This window comes from Danio aesculapii, chromosome 17 (assembly GCF_903798145.1).
Source record: "Danio aesculapii chromosome 17, fDanAes4.1, whole genome shotgun sequence".
In the NCBI taxonomy this organism is placed as follows: Eukaryota; Metazoa; Chordata; class Actinopteri; order Cypriniformes; family Danionidae; genus Danio; species Danio aesculapii.
In genome coordinates, this window is record NC_079451.1 from 47,519,019 (window position 1) to 47,546,943 (window position 27,925).

Here is a 27,925-nt window from a genome sequence, read left to right on the forward strand (position 1 = left end):
CGGAAGCTTGGCTAACAGATTTGGAGAATTTGCCTGAGCATACTACCTGAGAGTTGTATTAAAGATGACCATAGAGCGAAATGACTTGCCTTTAAGAGACTTTGATAAAAGCCAAAAACCTTTTTTTTTTTTTGCACAGGCCGATCTAAAGGGTTATTGCTGCCAGCTGATGATCAACAGTAAAAATGACACATTTGGTGTCTTCCCAACAGGGAAGACCACCAACAATCAAAAATGCATGATTATATGCCAGGGCTATTCAATTGGCGGCCCGCTGGACGAACTTGGGTCCCGAGGCAATTTGTTCCGGCCCTCCAAATAGTGTGACCTAGACAACAAAAATAAATTTTGTTCAGTCCAAAAACGGTCGCTATAGTTATGAAGTGACGTGCGTTTGTTCAATACAGCACGAGCTGCAGTTGAAGGCGGCGCAGTGTGAGTCACCTGACATTAAGCAAGCGGCTCGAGCAGCCAAAAACATTTGGATACTTAATCGCAAAGGCTTCTCGACGTCACGTTTCTGTTGCACAGAACAAAACTGTTAAAACTAAAAGTTATGCCACCTTTGCGCAAGTGTGTAAAGTTCTGAGCTTATACATCAAGGCTAATACGCACGCACACTGGATTAACTATAGCAACAGGCCATTCACATATTGCGTATTTTACGCGCGCAAGTTCATTATTTCCAATGTAATATATGCCAATATGCGTGGGCAAGCGGAGCGATGCACTTTCGCCTTCCAAACGCACCAAGTAGAAAACATCTCATGCCGTAGCGGTGAGAGTTGTGCGTGGCTTTCAGTGCAATGTAAACAAAAGATATGTTAGACGAATTATTAAAATGATAATGTATGTATGAACGCAGATAATAACAACAGTTCATTTAAATACTAACCTAAAATAAAGCTTAAGTTTACATTAGACGTGATAACCGTGAAACCATGATTATTCTTCAGACTATATAATCGTACAACCAAAATCTATAAATGTTGCATCCATAATTGTTACGCAGTTTAAAACATAACATATGATTGTGTCTGAATGTAGAAGAAGTCTACTTGAGCAATGCACTGATTTTGTTGTGCTTCGAAATACAACATTTGAGTATGTTTGTAAAAAAGCCACATTGTACAATGCACTAATATTGTGTAGTTTCAAAATACAATATATTAACATTTAAATGTAGAAAAATACAACATGGGTGTCTTAAGGAGCAAAAATACAACATATGGGCTTATATTCTCTTGTGTCATCGCTCATATTTCAATCTCTCCGGCCCCTCATTTGGGATGCTCTTCATGAACTGGCCCCCATGGCAAACTAATTAAGTAGCCTTGTTATATGCTGTCAACTCTTTACAATCAAAAAATGTCATTATAATGGAAGTAAATGGGGCAGAAACAGCCCCTAACATAACGAAAGGGTAGTCAATTCAATACACGAGGGTTTAAAATTTACTTTGTGCTCTAGGATTGAGACGAAATGAGAAGAAATTTGTCCTTTGTAGTTTAATCAAGACTTCCCACCCGATGGTTTCCCCATTGTCTCTCTCCATATGTTTGTCTGCTGATATGAAACAGTGGAAATGCTTTGATTTTTTTTCTTCTGGTATTCCCCAGGAAGGATTTAGCTGGGAAACTCCTCACAAGCGTGCATGTCTTTCATCTGCGATGAGTCTCACGTCTCTGTAATTCTGTGTATTTAGAGTCTGGGAAGATTCTCATGTGAAAACTGTAGTTTTGCTGCATGTATTATAGATTTATATTGTGGAGAGAGAGAGAGATCAGTGCAGTTGAGATGTTCTGTGTTTCCTGTTTGTTTGTTATGTTTTGTAATGTTTTAAGATGAGTTTTTTAAAGAACGTCACTGTTTTATTCAGCAAAGCATGACTCAAGTTGTTCCAAACAACCAGTGAAGACATTTACAGTTGAAGCCAGAATCATTCACCCTCCTGTAAATTCTTTTTCAATTATTTCCCAAATGATGTTTAACAGAGCAAGGACATTTTTACAGTATTTCATGTAATATTTTTTCTTAAGTTTTATTTTATTTTTTATTCAGTTTTTAATAAAAAAAACATTTTATAGTCAAAATTATTAGCCCTCTTAAGCAACGTTTTTTTTTTAGATTGTCTAGTCTACAGTGGTCTACTAATTTCTATGTGATCACATGGAATTTATGTGACTTTTCTGTAAGGGTGGCCACTGGTCAAGTTAACAAAGAATTACTTATTTTAAGTTGCGATACTGTTTAACAAAATATATTTGTGTTTACTTCAATCTAATAAATACAGCCTTGGTGAGCATTCAGTGCAAATCTTTCCATTATGGTCAAGATTATTTTTCTGGATTTATCTGTATTTACAGTTGAAGTCAGAATTATCAATTCAATTCAATTCACCTTTATTTGTATAGCGCTTTTACAATGTAGATTGTGTCAAAGCAGCTTCACATAAAAGGTCACAGTAAATAGGAACAGTGTAGTTCAGTTTGTAGTGTTTAAGTTCAGTTCAGTTTAGCTCAGTTCAGTGTGGTTTAATAATCACTACTGAGAGTCCAAATATTGAAGGGCAAATCCAACGATGCGCAGCTCAATAGATCCCGAACCATGCAAGCTAGTGGCGAGCCCAATTTATAGAACAAACCAGTTTTATACAATGACTTGCCAGTTTACCCTAACTTACCTAATTAACCCTTTAAATGTCACTTTAAGCTGAATACTAGCATCTTGGAAACTCATTCATTCATTTTCTTTTCGGCTTAGTCCCGTTATTAATCCGGAGTCGCCACAGCAGAATGAACCCCCAACTTATCCAGCACATGTATTACGCAGGGGATGCCCTTCCAGCTGCATCCCATCTCGGGTTTGAAACATTCTGGAAACATTGATACACACCTATTCACACACACATACACTACGGACAATTTAGCCTACCCAATTCACCTGTACCGCATGTCTTTGGACTGTGGGGGAAACCGGAGCACCCGGAGGAAACCCACGCGAACGCAGGGAGAACATGTAAACTCCGCACAGAAACGCCAACTGACCCAGTCGAGGCTCGAACCAGAGACCTTCTGCGGTCTTCTGCTGTGAGGAGACATCACTACTTACTGCGCCACTGCATCGCCCTATCTTGGAAACTACCTAGCCAAATATTATTTAATGTCATCAAAGATAAAATAAATTAGCTATTAGAAATGAGTTTTTAAAACTGTTATGTTTAGAAATGTGTTGACAAAATCTTCTCTCCATTAAATAGAAGTTAGGGAAAGAAAATATAAAGGGGAGATAATAACTCTCAACTGTATAAATCATACAAATTATAGATTTCAGTTTCAAATACACATATCCATCTTCAACATTATTTATACCTCATACATTGTTTGCAAGGTTACCCACATTTGGTTTTCAACCAATCCGCTTGTTAAGTGTGACGTCACACGAAGTGGCTTCCGGGTCCAAGCACTCTATCAAACTGTATGGGGAGAATCAAAAAATGATGATAATAATAAACCTTTACAAATCAATGTAAGATTTTTGAAGATCACGATCGCAACATATATATCCATGCCTAATATCAGATGGCTAGAAATAGTGGTGTAACGGATCACAAATCTGACGGTTCTGATCACATAATGGTTTTTTAGTCATGGATCAGACCACTTTTCGGTACAGCCAAAAAGAAGAGGAGACAAATCATCACCTTGGAATTATAAGGTTCTATCTGCGTTCTGAATGATTTTGAGATATTGAGCTTCAAAGTTTTTGCATTCCATAGCAAACAGTATGTGTGTAACATTTGTTTTTTAAATAAAAAGTCTTAAAATGTAAACAACTTCCCATAATTCTTCAAAAAACATCCCATAATTTAAATAAGTTGTCAATTAATAAGAATATGTCAATAACTCAATTTTGACAAAAATGTCAGCTAGAATCTTATTATTCTAAGGTGTGATTTTTTTTTTTTCCATTTATTACAGAAACAGCACTGCAAGACACTTTTGGTTTTAACTAACAGATCTTAGAAGCTGTAATTTTATTGAAAATAAAATGAAGAAATAATCAGCTGAACAAAAGTAAATTGTAAAAAATTCACTGTTACTCCTACTGTTGCTGATAACGCTAAATGTAGAAATCTAACATTATCATTTGTACACCCCATATTAATTTTCAATCTCATTTTCAATAAATGATTCAGTTATTCACTCATAAAACGTCATGTTTCATTGCTAGATGATCATTTTTGAAGAATTATTCAGTGGCATATTTTTGATGGCCACCTATTGGTTAAATGATGAAATTGCTGCCTACAACTTTCATTTTTGAGCGTTATAAAATGCATATGATAAACCATAAACATCAGTAGTTTTATCTAAACTATAAACTGTTATCCCAGTACTGCTGTGTTATTTGACTGTAACTAACTCAAAAGACTAAAGACTGAATGAATCTCTTTCTTGATTTTTGCGTTTTCAGATTTGAATGCAGCGATTCGAAGAATTAATAAACATATGCAAATCCCCATCATTTATAATTTATGTTGCGTGGGTGTTGAGATCCTGATCTTTTAATGATTAATCGTCCAGCTTACACTGAATGCATTAATGCAGGCTAAACAAGTAGTGACAGAAAATACCTCTAATAACCTAAGAAACCCACCACATCCCGAATAACCCACCACAACTTCTTCTGTCATCATAATATTTTACAGGAAAGCCTAAATGCTTTTATACATGTGATTTGAATGACGTGAGAGGCCATCTCTCCTCAATCGTAAAATGTAAATAAAAATGTGTATTAATCCGTGGGGCCATGTGTGTTCTGAATCGTGGGTTGTGATCCATACGAATAACAGATCAGTCGTGATCCGTTACACCCCTAGCCAGAAAGTGATTCATATTTTAGAAATTGTTAAGATATTGGTGTTGGACAATGTCCAGAGACTTGTGTACACCATAATTTTTATATAAAATTCACTGTAATGTGTGATATGACTAAAAAGGAGTCATAGTTGATTCAGTAACTCACTCTTAAAAACTTCATATTTGTGTTTCATATTTATTTAATATTAGAAGATTGTGCCTTAAAATGTATATTTCTGTTTAAAAATAGGCAGCATGGTGGCTCAATGGTTAGCACTGTCGCCTCACAGCAATAAGGTCACTGGTTCGAGCCTCAGCTGGGTCAGTTGGCATTTCTGTGTGGAGTTTGCATGTTCTCCCCGTATTGGCATGGGTTTCCTCCGGGTGCTCTGGTTTCCCCCACAGTCCAAACAGATGCAGCATATGAGAATTGAATAAATTAAATTTCCCGTAGTGTATGTCTGTGAATGAGTGTATATGGGTGTTTCCCAGTACTGGGTTGCAGCTAAAGCGGCATCCGCCGTGTAAAGCATATGCTGGATAAGTTGACGGTATATTCCGTTGTGGCGACCCCTGGTAAATAAATGACTACGCTGAGGGAAAATAAATGAAGGAATGTTTAACAATAACATGATGATGCCGTCTATGTTAATAAATGACCATTTTGACACTCCCTCTACAAAACAACAGTTTACTCAACACGCACTTAAGTTTCACATTTGAAACTCACAGGTGATCACATGACCACATGTATATTTGAAATTGCACATGTTAAATTTCTCGTCTGAAAATCACACGTGAACACAGGAACCACATGTGAGACGCACATGGAAAATGTGTCTGGAACGCTTTTATGTGAATTCCCATCTGATCACATGAAATTCATGTAACTTCTGTAAGGGTGGTAAATAAAGAATGACCTATATTAAGTTGCAATCGTTTTTATCTAAATATTTGTGTGTGTGGGTATTTCAATCAAATGAATACAGCCTTGATGAGCATCTTTCCATCATGGTCAACATTACTTTATTTTCCTGGATTTATCTGTACAGTTGAAGTCAGAATTATTAGCCCCCCTGTTTATTTTTTTTCTCCAATTTCTGTTTAACGAAAATAATCTTTTTTCAACACATTTATAAACATAATAGTTTTAATAACTCATCTCTAATAACTGATTTATTTTATCTTTGTCATGATGACAGTAAATAATATTTGACTAGATATTTTTCAAGACACTTCTACACAACTTAAAGTGACATTTAAAGGCTTAACTATGTTAATTAGGATAACTAGGCAGGTTAGGGTAATTAGGCAAGTTATTGTATAACGATGGTTTGTTCTGAGGACCCAGTGTTTCCCAACCCTGTTCCTGGAGGCACACCAACAGTACATATTTTGGATGTCTCCATTATCTGACCCATTCATTTCAGGTTTTGGAGTCTCTTCTGATGTTATGATAAGTTGATTCAGGTGTGTTTGATTAGGGAGAGGTTGAAAATGTGGACTGTTGGTGTGCCTTCAGGAACAGGGTTGGGAAACACTACTGTAGACTATCGAAACAAATATTGCTCAAGGGGCTCATAATATTGACCTTAAAATGGTTCATAAAAAATAAAAACTGCTTTTATTCTAGCCGAAATAAAACAAATAAGACTTTCTCCAGAAGAAAAAATATTATCAGACATACTGTGAAAAATTTCTTGCTCTGTTAAACATCATTTGGGAAATATTTGAAAAAGAAAGAAAGATTCACAGGAGGGCGAATCATTTTGACTTGTTGTATATGAGTTCATTCATGCTGCTGAATTGATCATCTTTCATTGAGTGTAATTTTGCAACATGCACTCCACGTTTTTAAGGCTTTTTTATCGATTAAAACGGGAAGCGGCTTGGATATCATGAAAGCCAACATTACTGTAACCTGCGCCATTTCCATCTCCTCCAGATCAATATCTGCGGCTCAGCTGGAAACAGAAAGCAGATAAACTGACTTGCTCTGAGTGTGCTTCAATGTTAGAGAGCTTTGTTTGACACTGAGCCTGAAGCGCTTCCGAACGCAGACTCTGTAATATCTGGGTTCAGGCAGTATAGTTATTATCGGCTGTACATCAACATAAAGAGGCATGTCTGTTTTGTTTGCATACAGTCAGTATTGGCCATTAATCATCATAATGCAGAAACATCCTACGCTCACTTTAAATTAATGCAGTGTTATAATGGAAGCTGTGAGATATGTGATTTACTGTGATTTCAAACCCTTTATAGTTTATCCCACCTGAGTATGTGCACATTGCAGATATATATACACACATTTGATGTCAGAACTATTAGCCCCCCTGAATTATTAGCCCCCCTGCATTATTTTTTTCCCCCATTTTCTGTTTAACAGAGAGAAGATTTTTGCAACACATTTCCAATCATAATAGTTTTAATAACTCATCTCTAATAACTAATTTATTTTATCTTTGTCATGATGACAGTAAATAATATTTGACTAGATTTTTTTCAAGACACTTCTATACAGCTTAAAGTGACATTTAAAGGCTTAACTAGGTTAATTAGGTTAACTAGGCAGGTTAGGGTAATTAGGCAAGTTATTGTGTAATGATGTTTGTTCTGTAGACTATCAAAACAAATATTGCTCAAGGGGCTAATAATATTGACCTTAAAATGGTTCATAAAAGAAATCAAAGCTGCTTTTATTCTAGCCGAAATAAAACAAATAAGACTTTCTCCAGAAGAAAAAATATTATCAGACATACTGTGAAAATTTCCTTGCTCTGTTAAACATCATTTGGGAAATATTTAAAAAAGAAAAAAAATCCAAAGGAGGGCGAATAAATCTGGCTTCAACTATATATATATATATATATATATATATATATATATATATATATATATATATATATGATCAATATCACACGAGTAGTCATTTGATATGGCTGTGTATCAGCACTAGTGGGAGGCGTGTGTTGGCTCGAAGCCGAAGGCTAAGTGCCTTGGTGTCTCACCAGCAGAGGCGCAAAAATGGGGTATGCAGTATATGCAGTGCATAGGGGCGCCGCACATGGGGGGGCGCCATTGTGCCAAAACTATTTTTGAAATGAGCCTTTTTAAAAGTTTCAAATAATATTGAATAAATAAATATATTTGGTAAAAAAAAAGTTTATTTGGCATTTTATACGAGTTTAATGTTGTATTTTATTAAATAAAAATAATATAATACCACCCCTCCCCCTCCGTAGACCAGTTGATTAATCCGTTATTCAGTTACAGTCACTTGTTTAAAATGGAGAGAAGAATGAAGAGGAGTGGTGCCCAAAATAGAAAACAAAAAAAAGAACATGTAAAACAATGCCTTAAAATGAAATCTGCTATGTCAAATTGGATAATCAGAGATTGGTAAGCTTATACTATTATTAACATACTATTATTTACCTTCTGTTTTTGGGAAAGAGTTCATAAATCATAACCGCCACCTAGCCTGGGCTTTACCCAGGGCCGGAGCGAGCTGAACTGGCGCTTTAGGCGAACGGCGATCACGCCGCCCTCAACCCGTAATGTTAAGTTAAAAAAGAAAGTTACCGGTTCGCGAGGACCGGGGGGTTCGCTGACGCCGCCCTCCCTATTCTGCCGCCTATACTGTACCTCTATAGACGCGCCGTTCCTGCTTTTACCAAACGTAAGAGCAGAGGAGGTGGTTTTGTCCAGGCAGGGGGACACCGTGGCTGCGTCCGAAATCGCATACTTCCATCCACTAAAGTATGTAAAAACAGTATAATTCGATGGGCTAAATACATATACCTGGCGTAAGTCCATGTGACTTTACGGTAGACGTTTGATAGTCGCAAATAACTTTTTTTGTGAAGCATATAACTGACAAGCATACTGGGTTATATGATAACACATGTAAAAGTCATAAAAATCAATCAATAAAAAATACATTACATATGGGGAGATCCATCATATTTAAATAATTAGATTGTACAGATAATTTTTATTATTATTATTATTAGAAAGGTTTTATGGCCTTCTTGTATCTTGTAATTGAGGTCAAATAATTATAAAATATTTTAAAATCTTTACAGAAAAAAATAAAGGAGGAAGTTATAGACATTACTTTAACCTGTATGTGAAATTTCCCAACAACAATTATCAACTTCAGAGCAATATTGAGTGTATTATAGCCAGTTTTACAGTTAAAAAAAAAGAAAAATGCATTCATCAAAGTTAGTTATTTTGTAAAATGAATTAAAAAGCAACCCTGAAACCTGTTTACAAAAATCATCAGAAAATGTACAAGTACAAAATAGATGTAAAAGACTTTCAGGCTCAGTGTTACAAAAAGAACATTTGTCTTTAAAATTTTAATTTTTTTCAAATTAATTTCTTTTACCTTATTTGGGAGTAAAAACTTATTACTTGTTGACCAAATATCATCTACAAGAGGTAAAATAACAACGAATTCCAGTCAAACAGCCAAGTTTAAAGTGTTCATGTAGATGTAACTGTTTAGATTAAATTAAATAAACTGTCAAATCACACGAACAGTTGAGGTCAAAATTTAAGAAAACAAAATTTTTTTATTTATTTCATTATTTTACCAAAATAAGAGGATCATACAAAATGTATCTTTGTTAAGTTAACCTGAATATATTTCAGATACAAGAGAAAGTAATAATTGGTTTAAAAATAATTAGCGCACATAAAAGTTGACATCCGCTGCGTAAAACATATGCTGAATAATTTGGTGGTTCATTACACAGTGGCGAGTAATAAAAGGACTAAGCCAAAAAAAAAAATAAAAAAAAAATGAATGAATAAATAGTGACAGTGTGAATGTTTTTAATACTATATTTTTAATAGTTTAGTAGAATTTTTTTAAATTTTTTTGTTAAATATCTGGTCTATTTTTTCAGCCATGAAGAGGGGGAGGGCAATGACAAAATAGCAGTAAATGAGTTCAGAGCAGGTGAAGAGACAGGTAAGAAAGGGTCAGATTGTATATCTATTTTAGTTATGTTAAGAAACATTGTAAATTAAGTTATTCTAGACTTTGCTGATTAAATGTTATAAAACATCTGTTTTGTTTACTTAGTCATGAAGATGGTGAGGACAGAGAGCAAGAAAATGTAAATAGAGCCAGAGAAAAGAACAGGTAGGAATGACCCCACAAAAAATAAATGAATGAATGGCAGGTCAGGGTTTTGCAAATTTAGGTATTGTTTGTCTTGCAATTTTATTCAGCAGGAAAATCTTGACAAGGTCTTCCCAAATTTAACAGTGGCATTAAGAGTTTTCCTAACAATGCCACTAACTGTTGCCTCTGCAGAAAGATCTTTCAGCAAACTGAAACTTATAAAAACATACCTTCGTTCAACTATGCACAATGACCGCTTGTCACAGCTTGCAATCATCTTCATTGAAAACAATCTAGCAAGGTCAACCTCATTTGATGAAATACTTGACAAATGGGCAAGTACAAAAGCAAGGCGTGTTAAAGTGCAGTAATCATTTAGTAAGGAAATTAAGAAGAAATTAATTGAACTTTTACCACTACTTGTTCAGATTTGTAAAATGTATTTGTTATAAAATATTGTTTACAGCCAGAAAACTTGTCTATGGACTTCTTTTATTTTTGTTTGTATTGTGTGTGTTTAGATGTGTGGTCTTGGTTAGCCCTGCATCCTCAAAAATTTTGTTATACGTAAACTCTTAGGGGGTGGGGGCGCAAAACTTGATCCGGCATACCCCTCAGTAAATGTGCAGTTGCGCCCCTGCTCACCAGTGCTGATATACAGCCATATCACACTGCTACGAGTGTGATATTGCATTTATACAACAGTTCGATATTCAGACAGTTCGGCATAATCGTGTATATAAAAAAGAAAATCAAACACGAAGAGTCTCAAAATCCTGTTTTATAAGGAACTACTTTTTTCTGCCATTTATTCACATCTGCCGCTGATGGTCACAACAGCAGAAGCCGTTACTAACTCACAAACGTCGCTTTAGAGCTAGTGTTTGAATGATTCTTCTGCATAATGTCTAAAATGATGACAACTGGTGATTTTTGCTCTCATTTTAAGGTTATAAGGCTTTGAAATGCCATCAGTTTACAGAGATTTCCCAGTATTTCTCTGTTATGATCGGGAGATCACAATAATTAACCCCAAAAAAGCCAAAGCAAAGCAAACACAAGCAGATTACTATGGTATAAATACAGTGCTACAAAATACAAAAAAGAGAGATTGACTGATTTCTAATAATTTGATCAGCTGTGGTTTGAGTTTTTCTGCCTTATTGACTTATTATGCAGTCTCTGTCACCATCTTGTGACGGAACGTCTACTGTCAATTTCTTTGCTCTGCTGATCGCCAAGGATGCGCTGAATCTCTGAAATTATAAATATTTAAAATATGCACTATCCTTATGAATAAACTGCATAGTTGCAGTCTAAACAACTTCATCCTCACCTAAAAAAGCCTAAAAAGTACATTATGTTGTCCAACAGCTGCAATATGTGTCTACTTATTTGTGTAACTGTAGTGAGTTTATTCCTCTGCTTGTCTTGTGGGTGGAGTTATACACAAGGGTAAAGAGGCTGTACGAGTACTGATATATCGCACGGCTGTAATATAGGTGGTAGCTGCATTGAAAGTTCAGGTTGCTTTATTGGCATGACGTTTAGTACAGTATTTCCAAAGCATTGTGGATATGAATAACATATGAGATTTATAAACATAATCAAATTAATAACATATACAGCGAATGAGAAATACATTACAGGAAAATGAATAAAAACGGGATAATATTTATTAATAATAAATTCATAATTAGAATAAGGAGTGTATATTATTTGAATTAGCCAAATGAGTTGATTGACCGTTTCTAATGCTGTACATATATTTTCAGCAAGTTTAGATGCCATTTTGTCCTCAGAGTATATAGGTTTTTTTTTTAATTGTTTAGATTAAAGAATCTATTATTTAATTTCTCTCTAGGTCTCGCGGCTGTGCATGCTGTCAGCTGTGAAGCCAAGCGGAAAGTAGTTTTTAAAAAAGGGTAATGCAAAAACGCACACAATTAATAACAGCTTTAAAAAGCAAAAGCAAAAGTCGAATCCCTCTGAAAGTCTCTGCAAAGCACGCTTGACTGTTGTTTGATTGTTGACAGTTCTTACGCACACACAATGAGCAGTACGAAAGTTTTTTCACTAGTTAATGAAACGTGGATGTTTGGTTATTTTGGGCTGATACGACAAAAATGTAAAAGGATGATAATATTAGTAAAAATCCATCATATATGCATGGGCGGCAGTTAAATAAACAATTAAACGTTAACCGAAAGGGTGCGTTTGTAAGTGATTAATGATATTAGTTAAACGATTTAAAAATATTGGTTTATATATTTTTAAAGTTTGGCTGCCTACGGGGTAGATCATAGCGAACGCGTTTTTTGCGTTGAGAGGCGCATCTGTTGAATGGTTTACTAATGGCCGCGAGTGTTTTGCATGCTGCTTATGTACTCTTAATCAAAATAAGTCAACTCTGAGCGGAAAAAGCGCATTTGGTCAGTTGTGTCTTTTTCATTCTTCAATCAAATGAAAGCAGAGGCAGGTTTTCTGTTGAGGTGACAGCAGTGTTTGTCAGTGTTGTCAAGACGACTACGGAGAACTTTTAATGATGGAGGAGACTTGTCGCTGTTTCAAGTCATCCAGAGCTGTAATACTTTACAAATCAACTCGCGCACAATACGGCAAGCTGATTCAGTCGTTTCCTAATGACGTACAAAAGCGCACCGCACTTCTTTTTTTCTTGTTAACAAAAAGGCAGTGTGGTCCGCTTCACGTTTTTGGAACGGAAAGGCACGTTCTGTGTGATCGGCCCCTAAATGTGCAACATATTTGTTAATTCGTGGGATGGTAACACAACACGCCTACAACACGTTTGCCAAAGAAGCAAAATGAAAGAAGAATATTGCAGTTTGACACAGATGAGTTGCCAAACCAGCGCTGATGCTGATCGCCTCTGTCCTGGATCTGCGTCATAAACTCAACAAATAGGCTATAGTTTTGATAATTTAGTGTACGACCAACAAGCAAACCTTTTTCCCATTTAGAAAATATATAATTATTTTTTAAATAGCCTGCATAGCCTAATCTACGAATCAAACAAATCCAAACATTTTCTTGATTTTTGCATAATGATAACTGCACCAAACTGAGGCTTTTATTATGTAGCTTATAAAACATGTAAATTAATGCAATATCATATGTAGACAACAAAATTGTAATATGCTATAGTAGCCTATACTTTTCAAAAAGTCTACAAATGAGCCTTAAGGTTCACTTCACACGCAGCGTGCGCACACATGAACCGCGAGTGAGACGAAGGAAATAAGACATAATCACAAGACATAAGCTTTAAACTAATGACTTTTATCAAAAATGTTAACAGAGGTTTTATGAAATAATAATAACAGCAGAGCATTAATTAAATGCATATTTTCTGTGGAGCGATCGATTTGAGGTAGCCTGATATTGTTATTTGATGGAAGAAAAAACAGCATATGCCGGTTCTTAAAAAGGATTCAGTCAGTGTTTTCATTTTATAATCTGAATTTTTCATTTAAATGAAAAATACATAGGGCAAATACATATTGATACATTGATGATTATTAATATACATGTTTCATTTATTCTTTTTATTTATTTCTTTTTCTTTTTTTCTATGCTGTTGGAAAAATGTGCTGACAAAATAGGCACGTCAATTATTTTTTAAAATTAAATAATAATTTAACATTAATATGACCAGTTAATGGTTAATATTCGGTTAACGAGCGGCGGTTGTCGGTTGGCAAAATGAACTGAAATAAGCATCCCTAGCGGCAGTTAATATACCTGGGCGGCCCGCCCAAGTAAAGTTTATTTGTGGGAAGCACTGATATATATATTCATTCATTCATTAATTTTCTTTTCAGTTTAGTCTCATTATTAATCTGGGGTCACCACTGTGGAATGAACCGCCAACTTATCCAACATATGTTTTTACGCAGAAGATGCCCTTCCAGCTGCAACCCATCACTAGGAAATATCCATACACACACATTCACACTCAAACACTACGGACAGTTTTACCTTACCCACTTCACCCATAGCACATGTCTATGGACTTGTGGGGGAAACCGGAGCACCCGGAGGAAACCCACGCAGACACATGGAGAACATGCAATCTCCACACAGAAATGCCAACCAGCGACCTTCTTGCTGTGAGGCGATTATGCTACCCACTCCGCCCCCGTTCCGCCCCACTGATATATATAATTGTTAATTTTATTTCTATAATTTTAAATATAAACATTTAACAAAACAAAAACTAATAAACAAAATGCAATGCATAGGGATTACTAAAAATGTAACTATAATTCAATAAAGGAAATGCATTCTGCATTATTTGTGCTGTTATCTGGTTATTTCAGTGTCTTTGAGATACTGTTGCATTTTTGATGAACAGTTTTTATTTGTATATTTTTATTTATTAGATTTATGTTTAACTGTAGCAGAGCATTCATTGTTATTTGTTGTGTGGTTTGTTGTTTTTATTAGTTAGCTTTTTAATATGTATTTTTAGTGTGAAACTTTAAATTAACAACTAAATGAAGTAGATTTAATTTTATTCTAGTTTTTATAATTTTGATGTATGCAATTATTTAAATTATGTGAATAATAAATATTCATTCATTCGTTTTCCTTTCGCTTAGTTCCTTTATTCATCAAGGATCGCCACAGTGGAATGAACCATCAACTATTCCAGCATATGTTTTACACAGCGGATGCCCTTCCAGCTGCAACCCAGTACTGGGAAACACCCATACACTCTCACATACGCACACACACTTTACAGCCAATTTAGTTTATTCAGTTCACCTATAGCGCATGTGTTTAGACATGATGGAATATCAGATTGCCATGTTTTTCTGTGGTTTTCATTGTGCATTTGTTAGTTGTGGGTGGGTGTGGGTAATAGTTTGTGGTGCTCGTCTGGTATATGTGTGTGTGGTAATGTTCTGATCTTCTGAACAGGTATATCCGCACCATGTACCTGGGCATCCAGAGCCGGCGGCAGAAGGAGCACAGGCGGCGATTCTACTGGGCCATGATGTACGAGTACGCTGACGTCAACATGCTGCGTCTGCTCGAGACCTTTCTGGAAAGTGCCCCCCAACTGGTGCTACAACTCTGTATAATGATCCAGAAGAACCGGGCCGAGACCCTGCAGTGTGAGTATGAGCCAGACCGCTAAATCAATGTTTACCAGAGAATATCTGTGGATTTTTAGTGAATATAAATATCATCACAGTTGTCACATCATAGAAAATTATAATACAGTTAAAGGGCACATAGTTGACCTCTTTTTTATGATTAAATAATAATATTATGTTTCTTCTGAGTGTGCCAGTTTAGGTTCAGTTTAAAACACAATTCAGATTGTTTTTATATAATGTGTTAAAAAGTGTCATATTGGGGGCGTGTCCACAGCTCTCTGATTTAGGGGTGTGTTGCTTCACATGTAAATTAGTTTCGGCTTCCCGCCAACGTAACAAGGAGGCGGGGCCATGAGCTCACCCGCTCTGTGTTTGAGGAGCAGGAGGAGAGGATCCGCATTCAGTCGTACATGTACGACTCGGACACAGATCAAGCAGAGAGTACAAAATCATGTGTCTTTGTACAGTTTTACAGCCAACTGTGTGCTAGTTTTAAGTGCCGAGTTTGTACACAGAAACTAATAACCACGCACACTGAATTAACTTTGACTGAGGCACCGGATGCGCCGCTCGAAGCCGCGACACGGCACACCAGACACTCTCTGTGGCGCAGCAGAAACCTGAAGTGTCCCGAATCGCATTTTTGAATTCTAAACATAGGTTTCTATTAGGGTACACACAACGGCGCTTCAAGTCTGCATCGGTCCGCAGCGCCTAGCCGTCGACTTGAGTGTACCCTGATAGAAACCGATGTTTAGAATTCTAAAACGCATGCTAGTTAAGATCACAGGGAGCTTCTGAGATCGCGAGAAATGCAAACGGCTGAAGTATAAGGTAGACTCAATGAGAGGTACACATGTTTGCAAACCTACCTAAAGATACAACCAATAATTCCGATTACAGCGATAATGTGGAGAATATTGCTCTTGTGTTGAGCCCAATGAGCCTTGCATCTAAAAATAGAGCTAGGGTGTTCCTTTAGTGATATCGCTTCGACTCACGCTGAAAATGGTGGATGTAAATCAACAAACTGAGGATATTATGTCTGTCAATCAATATTGGTGGGCGGGGGGACCGCTCTCCTACGTAAAGTTGCGGTCGGTTTGAAAACCGCTCCAATTGGTCCACCGTTTTTTATGTTGTTAAATTGAAAAAAAAGCACTGGGTGTGCTTATATCACCCCAATATGACGGTCTATACACCACACATGCACATATGTCTGTCCAAACAGCTTGAAAAGTAGATTTTTTACCATAGGTGCCCTTTAAAGTCAAAATTATTTGCCCTCCTGTGAATAGTTTTCTTTTTCAAGTATTTCCCAAATGATGTTTAACAGAGCAAGGAATTTCTCACAGTATTTCCTAAAATATTTTTTCTTCTGAAGAAAGTCTTATTTGTTTTATTTCGGCTAGAATAAAAGCAGTTTTTTAATTGTTTAAAACCATTTTAAAGTCAATATTATTATAGGTTGTCCGCGGGGTCTTAAATCTAAAATTAAAATGTCTTAAATCTGAGAAACTAGGTATTAAAAAGTCTTAAATCTACCGAAATATTGTGTTGTAGGTCTTTTTTAAACAGGTCTTAATTTTCCTTTATTCATGTACAGCTACTAGGGATGTGACAAGGTCTCGTATGATGAGATCTCACGAGATTAAATTGCAAGATTTCTTGTCAAGGTGAAAAGTTGTCTCGTGAGTTGTGATGTTTTGATGGAGTTTTAGGGTGAAATTAGCACTGATGATTGGAGGCAGGGTTGGATTTTAACCGCACACCAAGTGCTTTGCACGCACCTGGCAACCCAGGCTCACTCGTTTGCTTGAGTTCAGTGATGCGTCCGATAGAGGCTACAACTGCAGCCACACACATTAACCATGCTTTATAACCATGCAGTGGAATAGCACGTTAGATATGCTGAAAGTCATAATCGTCGTAAACACAATTGGAGAATTCCTATTTCAGTCGCATTATTGAAGTGCAGTACAGACATGTAAACGACGTAATCAAACTATTACAATCGGGAAGGTCTTTTAGCCACATTTTGCGACAGGATAAGACACACACACAGGGATGTGTGCATCTGTGGTACTTTACTAAAGCCTGGTTTAACTCCTCGAGACTAGACACCTCATCACAGAACACACATTTATGCTGTCCGGGAAATAACATAAGTTCTCTTTTTATTCAGCAAACGATATTAAATTACATTAAAACAACTCTCTTTTATCAGTCCTTACTTCATTGTTCAAAGTGAGTCACGGGGGCATGAATGAAATGTTGCTGAATGAAAGAGAAACTGCTGAAAAATTAAAAATGAAATACCAAAACTGACATGATAATTTTTTTAGGTTCAATTTGTGGAAAGGAGTTTGATTTCTCGTGTGAAGTCAGTCAGTAGAGTTTATAGCTAAATATTTGGCAGTGTTTGCATGTCCTTTACTGCATAGAATTCACAAAAATAGAAGTTAGTTAACTTTTATTACAAGTTGATTTTTAAAAAAGCACCTAAGTAGTTTTGCGATTTGTGATTTAGTTTTTTCCAGTTGAATAAAAGACTTAATTTATAAAAATAGGTTAAAAATCTTGTCTCGTCTCGTTCTGGTGAACCCAATCTTGTATCTCGTCTCATCTCATGGAGTGTGCATCCTATTTCAGTGGCATTTCAGTGGCTATTTCAGTGCAGTACAGACATGTAAATGACTTAATCAAACTATTACAATCGGGAAGGACTTTTAGCCGCATTTTACGACAGGATAAGACACACACACAGGGCTGTTTGACATTTTTGCACTTACCGAGTTAACAGTGTGTGAGCGCTTAGAGATGTGTGCATCTGTGGTACTTTACTAAAATTACTACTCTTTTTATTCAGCAAACGATATTAAATTACATTAAAACAACTCTCTTTTATCAGTCCTTACTTCATTGTTCAAAGTAAGTCACGGGGGCATGAATGAAATGTTGCTGAATGAACGAGAAACTGCTGAAAAATTAAAAAGGAAATACCAAAAATGACATGATAATTGTTTTAGGTTCAATTTGTGGAAAGGAGTTTGATTTTTGGTGTGAAGTCAGTCAGTAGAGTTTATAGATAAATATTTGGCAGTGTTTGCATTTCCTTTACTGCATTCATTAAAATGAATTTAAAAATGCCATTCATTACAATTAAAAAAAGCACCTAAGTTGTTTTGTGTTTTGTGATTTTTTTTTTTTCAATTGAATAAAAATCAATTTTCCAGTCATATATTAGTAAACATTTTGCTAATATTTAAAATTATATATAAAAGACTATTTCCCATTCACATATTAGCTTAATATTTGGCAGTGCTTGCATGTCCTTTACTGCATAGAATTCACAAAAATAGAAGTTAATTAACTTTTATTACAAGTTGATTTTTAAAAAAGCACCTAAGTAGTTTTGCAATTTGTGATTTAGTTTTTTCCAGTTGAATAAAAGACTTAATTTATAAAAATAGGTTCAAAATCTTGTCTTGTCTCGTTCTGGTGAACCCAATCTTGTATCTCGTCTCGTCTCATGGAGTAGGCATCTCGTCACACCTCTAATAGCTACCCAATCTGGCCAACACCCATCCAATAAATGAATAATAAAACTTTTTACTTTTTACTTAGGAATGTATTTTTTAACTCTATTTACCATAATGGTTTAATTATTGTCCTTACAATAACATTTGTTTAAAGGTCTTCAGTGTATTTACTGAATGCATTTAATTACAGGAAGCTGGCTTGGACAGACTTTTGTGCATACGTTTAGTTTATTATAGTTTTTAAAACCTTTAAAATGTTTTTTTAAAGAAAGGTTATGTTGAAAAAAGTGTATGTATGCAACTAGAGCTTGCCTGTTTTGACAATATTTAAAATAGTTTGCTCAGAATTAACTAAAATAATAAAATGTTTAATTATTAAATTGTAATTATTGTATTATTAAATTTATTAAATTATTTAAAAAGTTTGATATGGCAAATAAAAATCTTCCAACTGGGACAAAGTCAAAAACTCCTCAGCGTTTAGCCCTGTATGAGTCTAAAATGTCATTAATAATGGTCTTAAAAATGTCTTAAATTTAACTTGCTGAAACCTGCGGAAACCCTGTACTAGCCCCATTAAGCAATCTTTATTTAGATCGTCTACAGCAGTGTTTCCCAACCCTGTTCCTGGAGGCACACCAACAGTACATATTTTGGATGTCTCCGTTATCTGACCCATTAACTTCAGGTTTTGGAGTCTCTTCTGATGTTATGATAAGATGATTCAGGTGTGTTTGATTAGGGAGAGACTGAAAATGTGGACTGTTGGTGTGCCTTCAGGAACAGGGTTGGGAAACACTGGTCTACAGAACAAACCACTGTTATACAATAACCTGCCTAATTACCCTGACCAGCCTAATTAGCCTAGTTAAGCCTTCAAATGTCACTTTAAGCTGTATTGAAGTGTCTTGAATGATATCTAGTCAAATATTATTTACTGTCATCATGACAAAGATAAAATAAATCAGTTATTAGAAATGAGTTATTAAAACTATTATGTTTAGAAATGTGCTGAAGAAATCTTCTCTCCGTTAAACAGATATTGGGGGAAAAAATAAACAGGGGGGCTATTAATTCAGGGGGGCTAATAATTCTAACTTCAACTGTATGTTTTTGAGAGAGCCCACCAAAACGATCAATTCAGCCTTTGCTATGTTGTGGCAAAACTCATGGATTACAGACGAAAATGTAATTACCGCTTTATTTACGTCTCACTCATAAGCAGTGTAATGGCTTCATATTTCTGACTTCTCCCTAAATGGGGAAGGAGGGCTAGAAGATCAGATCTTAATATGAGAATTTTTCTTTAATAAATTTGAATTGAATTGAATTGAATTTTATTTGACAGATTTTAGACAAGCTGTACAAGTATCCCATACATTTTGAAATAAAAACTGTCGAGGATAAAAACACAATAAAGCCCTGGGCTTGTTTCCATTGTGGTCCTCGCTGTTAAATAAAACAAAGTATGGCTTCAAAATACCGATGATGCATAAAACAGACAGTACCTCATACATTTTTTAAAACGGGAACAAAATAATTCACTAATACATTCCTTCATTCATGAATTTTTCTTTTCGGCTTAGTCCCTCCATCAATCAGGGATCGCCACAGCGGAACGCACCATCAACCTATCCAACATACGTCCCACGCAGCAAGTGGCCTTCCAGCTACAACCCTATACACAATCCGGTAACATATAAAATAAAAACATCCTCGTCCACCATGCAAACTAATTATCCTCATCAAACAACCATCTTTTGATTACTTTTTTGAACCTCCTTAAATCTTTTATTTCCTTGATGGATTTTGGTAATTTGTTCCACATGATTGCACTTGTGTATAAAACATATTTTTCCCCACTAGACTTCTAAATTTAAATAAACAAATATTAAAATCCCAACTCCTAGTACTATATGAATGCTGTTGCCTCACCATTTGAAAATAGTTCACCAAATAACTAGGAACCACATTATTAAACATTTTACGTACCATTCCCAGTTTTAAAAAACATACTCTCTTACTAACAGTTAACATGCCTAATTTTTTAAAAGACTCTTTGTGCAAATGTGCTCTAGGATGAGTTTTTAAAATTATTCGTACTAATTTATTTTGTGCCTTTTGCAATTTTTCCTTCATAATCTGTGAGCAGCTACTATACCAAAAAAAGGTAGCATAATCAAAATGGGGTTGAATTAAAGCTCCTGACATCAATTTTAAAGAATGACCATCCAACAGATCAGCTTGCCTTGCTAAAAACTTAATTTTTCCACATATCTTCGTAAAAACCTTTCTTGCCATAGCATCACCTGATAATTTATTATCTATTAAACATCCCAAATAATTTATAACATTTTTCGACTCTATTTTCAATTCATTAATCCTAACTACAAAACTATCATCTTTCTTTAATTTCACTTTTGAAGCAAATAAAATAGCTTCTGTCTTACCTATGTGCAAAGTAAGTTTATTGTCTAAAAACCAGTTATACACACCTTTTAACTGGAAACTCATGATTTCTTCCAGGGCCCTTTTGTCTTGATGAGATACTAAAATTGTAGCATCATCAGCATAGAGATAGAGTTCCTCTGAACATGCTATTTTTAAATCATTAATATATAAAAGAAAAAATAAAGGACCTAAAATACTTCCTTGAGGAACTCCACAATTGATTGATAAGGGAGTAGATAATATACCCTTTATGTCAACTCTCTGGCTCCTATCATGCAGATAGGACTGAATCCTCTTTAGAGACGCTTTATCAAACCCAATTGCCTTTAATTTATATAATAAAATTTGATGGTCTACAGTGTCAAAAGCCTTCTGAAGGTCAAGCAGCACCATTCCACAATATTTGCCACCATCTACAGCTCTCCGTATTTTATCAGTCATATGTAATATGCATGTCTCGGTGGAATGTAATGCTCTAAAGCCTGACTGTAACTCATACAAAATATGTTTTTTACTAATATAGCTGACTATCTGTTCATGTACAATTTTTTCCAGAATTTTAGACATCACCCCCAAGATTGAAACAGGTCTGTAATTAATCATATCTAACTTGCATCCTTTTTTATATAATGGTATAACTCTAGCACTTTTAAAATCACATGGTATTTTTCCTTGTTCAATAGATAAATTTAAAATATGTGATACCAAGGGGGCAATCACTTTAACAGAGTCTTTAAAAAATCTTGCAGGAATATTATCAATTCCAGGAGCCTTATTTGGTTTTAACTCACTAATAATTTTTAAAACTTCACTTTCTGTAACCTGTCTCAAACTAAAAGAATCCGGAAAAATATCCCGTTGTCTATAAAAAGAAATCACTCTATCTTCATTGTAAATAGCTGGTTGCCCTGGAAGCTGACCACATAATTTTTTTGCTAACAATATATAATACTGATTAAAAGATTCAGCAATATCCTTTGGATTAACTAATAATTTGTCTTCTACCTTTAAGTTAATTCTAGATGATTTCTTACTTTTAGCATTTGAATAACCTAGATTTCTCAATACACCCCAAAGTTTTTTTGGTTCGAATTTATTTTCATTTATCTTATCCTTAAAATAAACCCTTTTTGCTTCTCTTATTTTGTTCCTAACCTCATTTCTCTTTATTTTATAGAACTCGTAACTGCTACACTCACTATCCTTCCTAAACTTTGCAAAACTATCATCTCGTATCTTTAATAGTTGTAATATTTCATCAGTTATCCAAGGGTCTGATCTTTGTTTAACTCTTATTTTTTTATTTGGCGCTATTTTATTCAAAGCCTTACTGAACAGATCCTTAAAACAATCCCAAGCTGCATCCACATCCTTAGATCCCCATACCCCAGACCAATCAACTTTATCCAATATATCACAAAATAAATTAGGACTGTACTTCTTCATTGACCTCACTAAAACAGTATTATGGCCCATAAATTTTGCCTTTTGCACTTTTCTACATAAATATACTAAAAAATGATCACTCATACTACACTCAATTACACCACTACAACTTATCTTAGCTGAATCAGATGTCAGAATCAAATCAATAATCGACTGCGATTTGGGAGTAATTCTAGTTGGTACCTTAATAATTTGCTTCAATCCAAAAAAATCGGAAAAGTGTTTAAAAGCCTTGTATAACACAGTGTCCATATTTAACATATCAGTGTTTAAATCCCCACATATTATAATTTCCGTTCCATGTGGTTTCACAAAATCATTTAGAATTCCTTCCAACAATTCATAAAATTTACTTTGATCTGGTGGCCGATACAAGTTTCCAATTAAAATAGGTTTACTCTTTGGTAATAAAACGTCCACCCACACAGCTTCAATGGATGCATTATTCATATCATTTCTAACATTAAAAGACAAATCAGATCTTATATAAACACATACGCCACCACCTTTACGGTTTCGGTCTCTTCTTATTAAACTATAATTCGCAATTTCAATTTCTGAGTCCAACACTGAATCGCTGATTTACTTCGGCTTAGTCCCTTATTTATCAGGGGAATGAACCGCCAACTATTCTGGCATGTTTTAAGCAGCGGATACCCTTCCAGCCACAACCCAGTACTGGGAAACACCCATACACTCCCACATTCACACACACTCATACACTACGGCCAATTTAGCTTATTCAATTCACCTATAGAGCAGGTCTTTGGACTGTGGGGGAAACAGGAGCACCCGGAGGAAACCCACACCAACACAGGCAGAACATACAAACTCCACACTGAAATGCCAACTGACCCAGTCAAGACTGGAACCAGTGACCTTCTTGCTGTAAGGCGACAGTGCTAACCACTGAGCCACTGTGACGCCCTCAATATGATAATTGATCATTCATTAATTTTCTTTTCAGCTTAGTCCCTTTATTAATCAGGGGTCGCCACAGGGGAATGAACCGACAACTTATCCAGCATATGTTTTGCGCAGCGGATGCCCTTCCATCTGCAGTCCATCAATGGGAACCACCCATACATTCTCATTCACACTCATACACTTCAGACAATTTAGCTTACCCAATTCACCTGTACCACATGTCTTTGGACCTGTGGGGTAACCCGGAGCACCCAGAGTCAACCCACATGGACACGGGGAAATTCCACACAGAAATGCCAACTGACCCAGTCGAGGCTCAAACCAGTGACTTTCTTGCTGTGAGGCGATTGTGCTACCCACTGCGCCACCGTGACGCCTTATAATTATTTGTCAGAGTAAAGTGGACAACATTAAATGCAGGGGGTAAAAAGGTGTTTTGAGCTTTTTAGCAGCCACTAAAGAGCTCCTATTCACTGACCCAACAAATGAAATGATCAATAGCTGTTTCCATCCAAAGACGCATGATGCACAAATCTGGAATGTTCCATAACATATTGTTGAATATAGCGCAGTTTACATCCAATGAGTCAAACAGAACAAAATCATCACTTTCTAATAAACTGGCATCAAATATTAAAAAGAAAAATGTAGTTTTCTGCACTGGGAGAAGCCACTTGGGCTTTTTTTCTAATATAATAAATTACTTGCGCATCAGAAGACGAAGACGAAGTGCAATTAACATCCATTTGGAGGCGTGAGATGCTCTTTAGGAGTGCTGAAGTTCAAGTCAATTTTGGAGGTAGTAATAATAATACTGAACCACTGTGATGACAGACTTTGGCTGAGGGATTTTTAGAAAGACCAAAACACCATTTCAGATGTGTTACAATGTGGTTGCCTGCTGGTTTGTCCATTAATGCTGTCCCATTATGACCATTGTTATCATCACATGATCTGTTAAAACAAAATCACATGACTTTTTTGATGTACATGCTGGAATTTATTCGGAAAGTGTGTTTTCATAGTAATTTATTCACATTTTTTCTTATCGCATAAAAAGTTTATCCTTCTCAGTTGTGCGGATAAGTTATTGATTTGAATTTTTACAATTTATGTGCATCTTGGTATTCCTGTTACGCATTTTTTATGCAAAATTTCTAAAATGCTCTTAAAATAGGATGATTGAAGCATAGCTATTTATAAAGCTCTAAAGAAATCTGGTTCTGGAGGGATAGCAGGTTGGTGGAGGTTTCCATTGTCTGTAAATATTGCAACATAGGCTCATTCTGAAATGTAGCCCTATATACATTTCTGGAGAACACGAATTATGTAGCCAGAGCTACGTATGGCTGCTTTTCGTCTATGAAATGAGTGATTCCTGTAGGCGCCAATAGCCTAGTGGTTAGTTTGCCGACACATAGCACCAAGGTGCTCACGGCGACCCGAGTTCGATTCCCGGCTTGAGGTCCTTTGCCGATCCTTCCCCTATCTCTGCTTCCCACACTTTCCTGTCTTAAAATCTCCACTGTCCTATCCCAATAAAGGTGAAAGCCCCTAAATATATATATATATATATATATTACCAGTTTGTCCGGTAGCTTGACACGTATATCGGCGGACTTGAGATGCAGAGAGGAGTTGACCTCAACGACAGGGTTCGAATTTGGTGAATAACGGTTCCAGAAAGCAAGTAAGACAAAAACAGAAGCCAATAAATAACTGGGTAAGAATGTGGTAAAATCTGAAAACGTGGTAAAAATCAGACGAGGACTTTTCTTTTTCTGATGTGCTTTTTAAAACACTGCGGTTGGGTTTAGGGAAGGGGGTTGGCAGGTCAATAGGTACTTTTCAAAATACTATTGGTTGGGTTTAGGGAAGGGGAAGAGTGGGGGTATTGGTCTGTTGGTCAGTCAGTCAGTGAGTTAATCAACAGCGGCCTCTGGTAGATTTACAAGAGAAGAGCAGGCGCGAATGGCACTAGCAAGAGATTTTTGAGATCTCAAAATGTGCACACAGCGGCCTCTGGCGGATTCACGAAAAAACAAAAACTGCAAAAAACATAGCTCCTGCGACATATTTTGCTCTCTCCAGAAATGTATATAGGGGTACATAATCAGAAGCCTGGGATAAAAAAATTTAGTTCCAGAAGGAGGGTGGGGGTTGTCCCCTGTGTTTAAAAATCTGTTTCTGAAGGGTGGCGGGATGGTAGAGGTTTCCATATCTGTAAAAAATGGTTCCGGAGGGTTGAAGGAGTTGGTAAGAGTTTCCTTTCCTTGTAATAATCTCCTTCTCTTCTAGTGAGGTGGGGAACTTCACTGGGGGCTCCCCCAGGCCTCTGGGCTCAATGCATTATGTATAGTTTGGCCATTACAGCTCCTGCAAAAGTGATATAGAACATGATAAAATAAGAGGGTAAGCTCTTGACAAAATCCAAACAAATACTTACTACTTGTCGTAGGTCACTGAAACATTAAAAACACATGAAAACAGGACTTTTACCATGTTGTGACCAGGAATAAGCATCAGGTGTTTCAGCTAACCGCTTTTGATTTGATCACTGCAAGTGTCAACATTTGAAGTGGATCATCACATTTAATCTAAAGTTGTCCTAAAACTATTGAACAACACCTTCTTGCCCTAGGACAATTTTAAAAAACATTTTTGATTCACTTCAAATGTGGACTACTGTATATCTGTACAAGTGTATTTTTAGGTATTCATCGAAGAGTGTTTCCACAGGTGTCTCCTCGGTTGCCTCCCTGCTCTCTCTGGCCTGGGTCCTGGCTTCATACCACAAGCTCTTGCGTGACTCCAGAGATGATAAAAAAAGCATGAGCTACAGGGGCGCTCTGATCCACATCTTCTGGAGGCTCTTCACCATATCCTCACGGGTGCTTTCCTTCGCTCTCTTTGCCTCCATCTTCCACATCTACTTCGGCATCTTCGTAGTCGTGCACTGGTGCGCAATGGCGTTCTGGATCGTACACGGAGGCACGGATTTCTGCATGTCCAAATGGGAGGAGGTGCTCTTCAACATGGTGGTGGGCATAGTCTACATCTTCTGCTGGTTCAACGTGAAGGAGGGGCGAACCCGCTACCGCATGGTCATCTACTACTTTGTGGTGCTTGCCGAAAACACGGTGCTTACTTGCCTGTGGTACGCCTACCGAGACCCAATCACCACTGACTCCTATGCAGTGCCGGTGCTCTGCGGAGTTTACCTAACCTTCGCCTCAGGGGTGGTTTTCATGGGCATCTACTATGGGTTCCTTCATCCCATGGGACCTAAAATAAGGGTGCTAGCTAGCTCCTGTTGTGCTGAGCTTCTTTGGGGACTTCCGTTACCCCCCGAAGCTGAGCCTATGGCGCCCACTCCTGGTCCTCGGGCGTCCCAACCTACTCCCAGTCGGGCTTCCATGGTGGACGACACCACAATGGACACCTGTCTGCCTGTATTTCAGGTGCGCTCGCCCGAACCCACTACTCCCTTGGGCCGATACCGGCCGGAGGGACCTCTGATTAAAATCGACATGCCCAGAAAACGCTACCCAGCATGGGACGCGCACTTTGTGGACAGACGGTTAAGAAGGACGATAAATATCCTCCAGTTCATCACACCGGCGACTGTCGGGATCAGGTACAGGGACGGCCCGCTGCTCTACGAGCTCCTGCAGTACGAATCGTCCCTGTGATCTTCAAAATCCCAGTTTAGTTTCAGATCTGCCACGTTTCTCAAAATGCATGCCATTTTGGTTTCTGTATAAGCGACGAGTGTAAGCATTAAGCATTGCACTTTTTTCTTTTACGTGAAAAGTCTCCAGAAGATGTGTATATATTTTGTATGTATATACTGTCTCTTTTTTAATAATGTCTGTTTAGAGATATGTTCCCATGAAGGGATATGTATGCGTCATGGTGTTTACAGCCAGCGGAAACCATTACATTAGAAAAATGGAGATCGGTTGACCACATCAACACCGCCTTGTGTTTTTAATCCTTGTTCTCTAGTTAACTATTAACCTATGTTAACTTGTATGTTATTTTCACAAACTTAATTTCTGGAGGGACGGAGCTCTGCACAGTTTGGCTCCAACCCTAATCAAACTTAGCTGATCCAAATAGTCGAGGTATTCAAAAGAGTCTGGAACACCTTGATTAGTTGCATCAGCTGTGTTTGATTAGGTTTGGAGTAAAACTGCAGAGCTGCAGCCTTCCAGTTCAAAACCTATGGTCTACACTAATCTGGTTAAATTTGAAAAAGGCGTTTTCATCTAAAAACAATCCATGTCCACACTATTGTTTTCAATTCTTTCCGAAAATTGGTCATCCACTCTAAAATGACTGAAAATGCTTTTGTTTATGTATTGCATGTGCGCAGACGTATGACGTATGACGTGTCACATCTGCCTGCCGTTTATTCCATCTTTTTGA

General features: G+C 36.6%; 1 protein-coding gene across 1 annotated transcript in view; it reads left to right on the forward strand.

Annotated features, from left to right (window-relative positions):
• The window catches only part of xkr6a (XK, Kell blood group complex subunit-related family, member 6a), a 60,682-nt gene extending 33,496 nt beyond the window's left edge, over positions 1 to 27,186 (forward strand). The window contains exons 2-3 of the mRNA XM_056476349.1: positions 14,947 to 15,143; positions 26,234 to 27,186. Coding sequence (XP_056332324.1) covers positions 14,947 to 15,143; positions 26,234 to 27,186 — 1,150 coding nt within the window. The remainder of the gene's footprint in view (positions 1 to 14,946; positions 15,144 to 26,233) is intronic.
• The last annotated feature ends 739 nt before the right edge of the window (positions 27,187 to 27,925 follow it).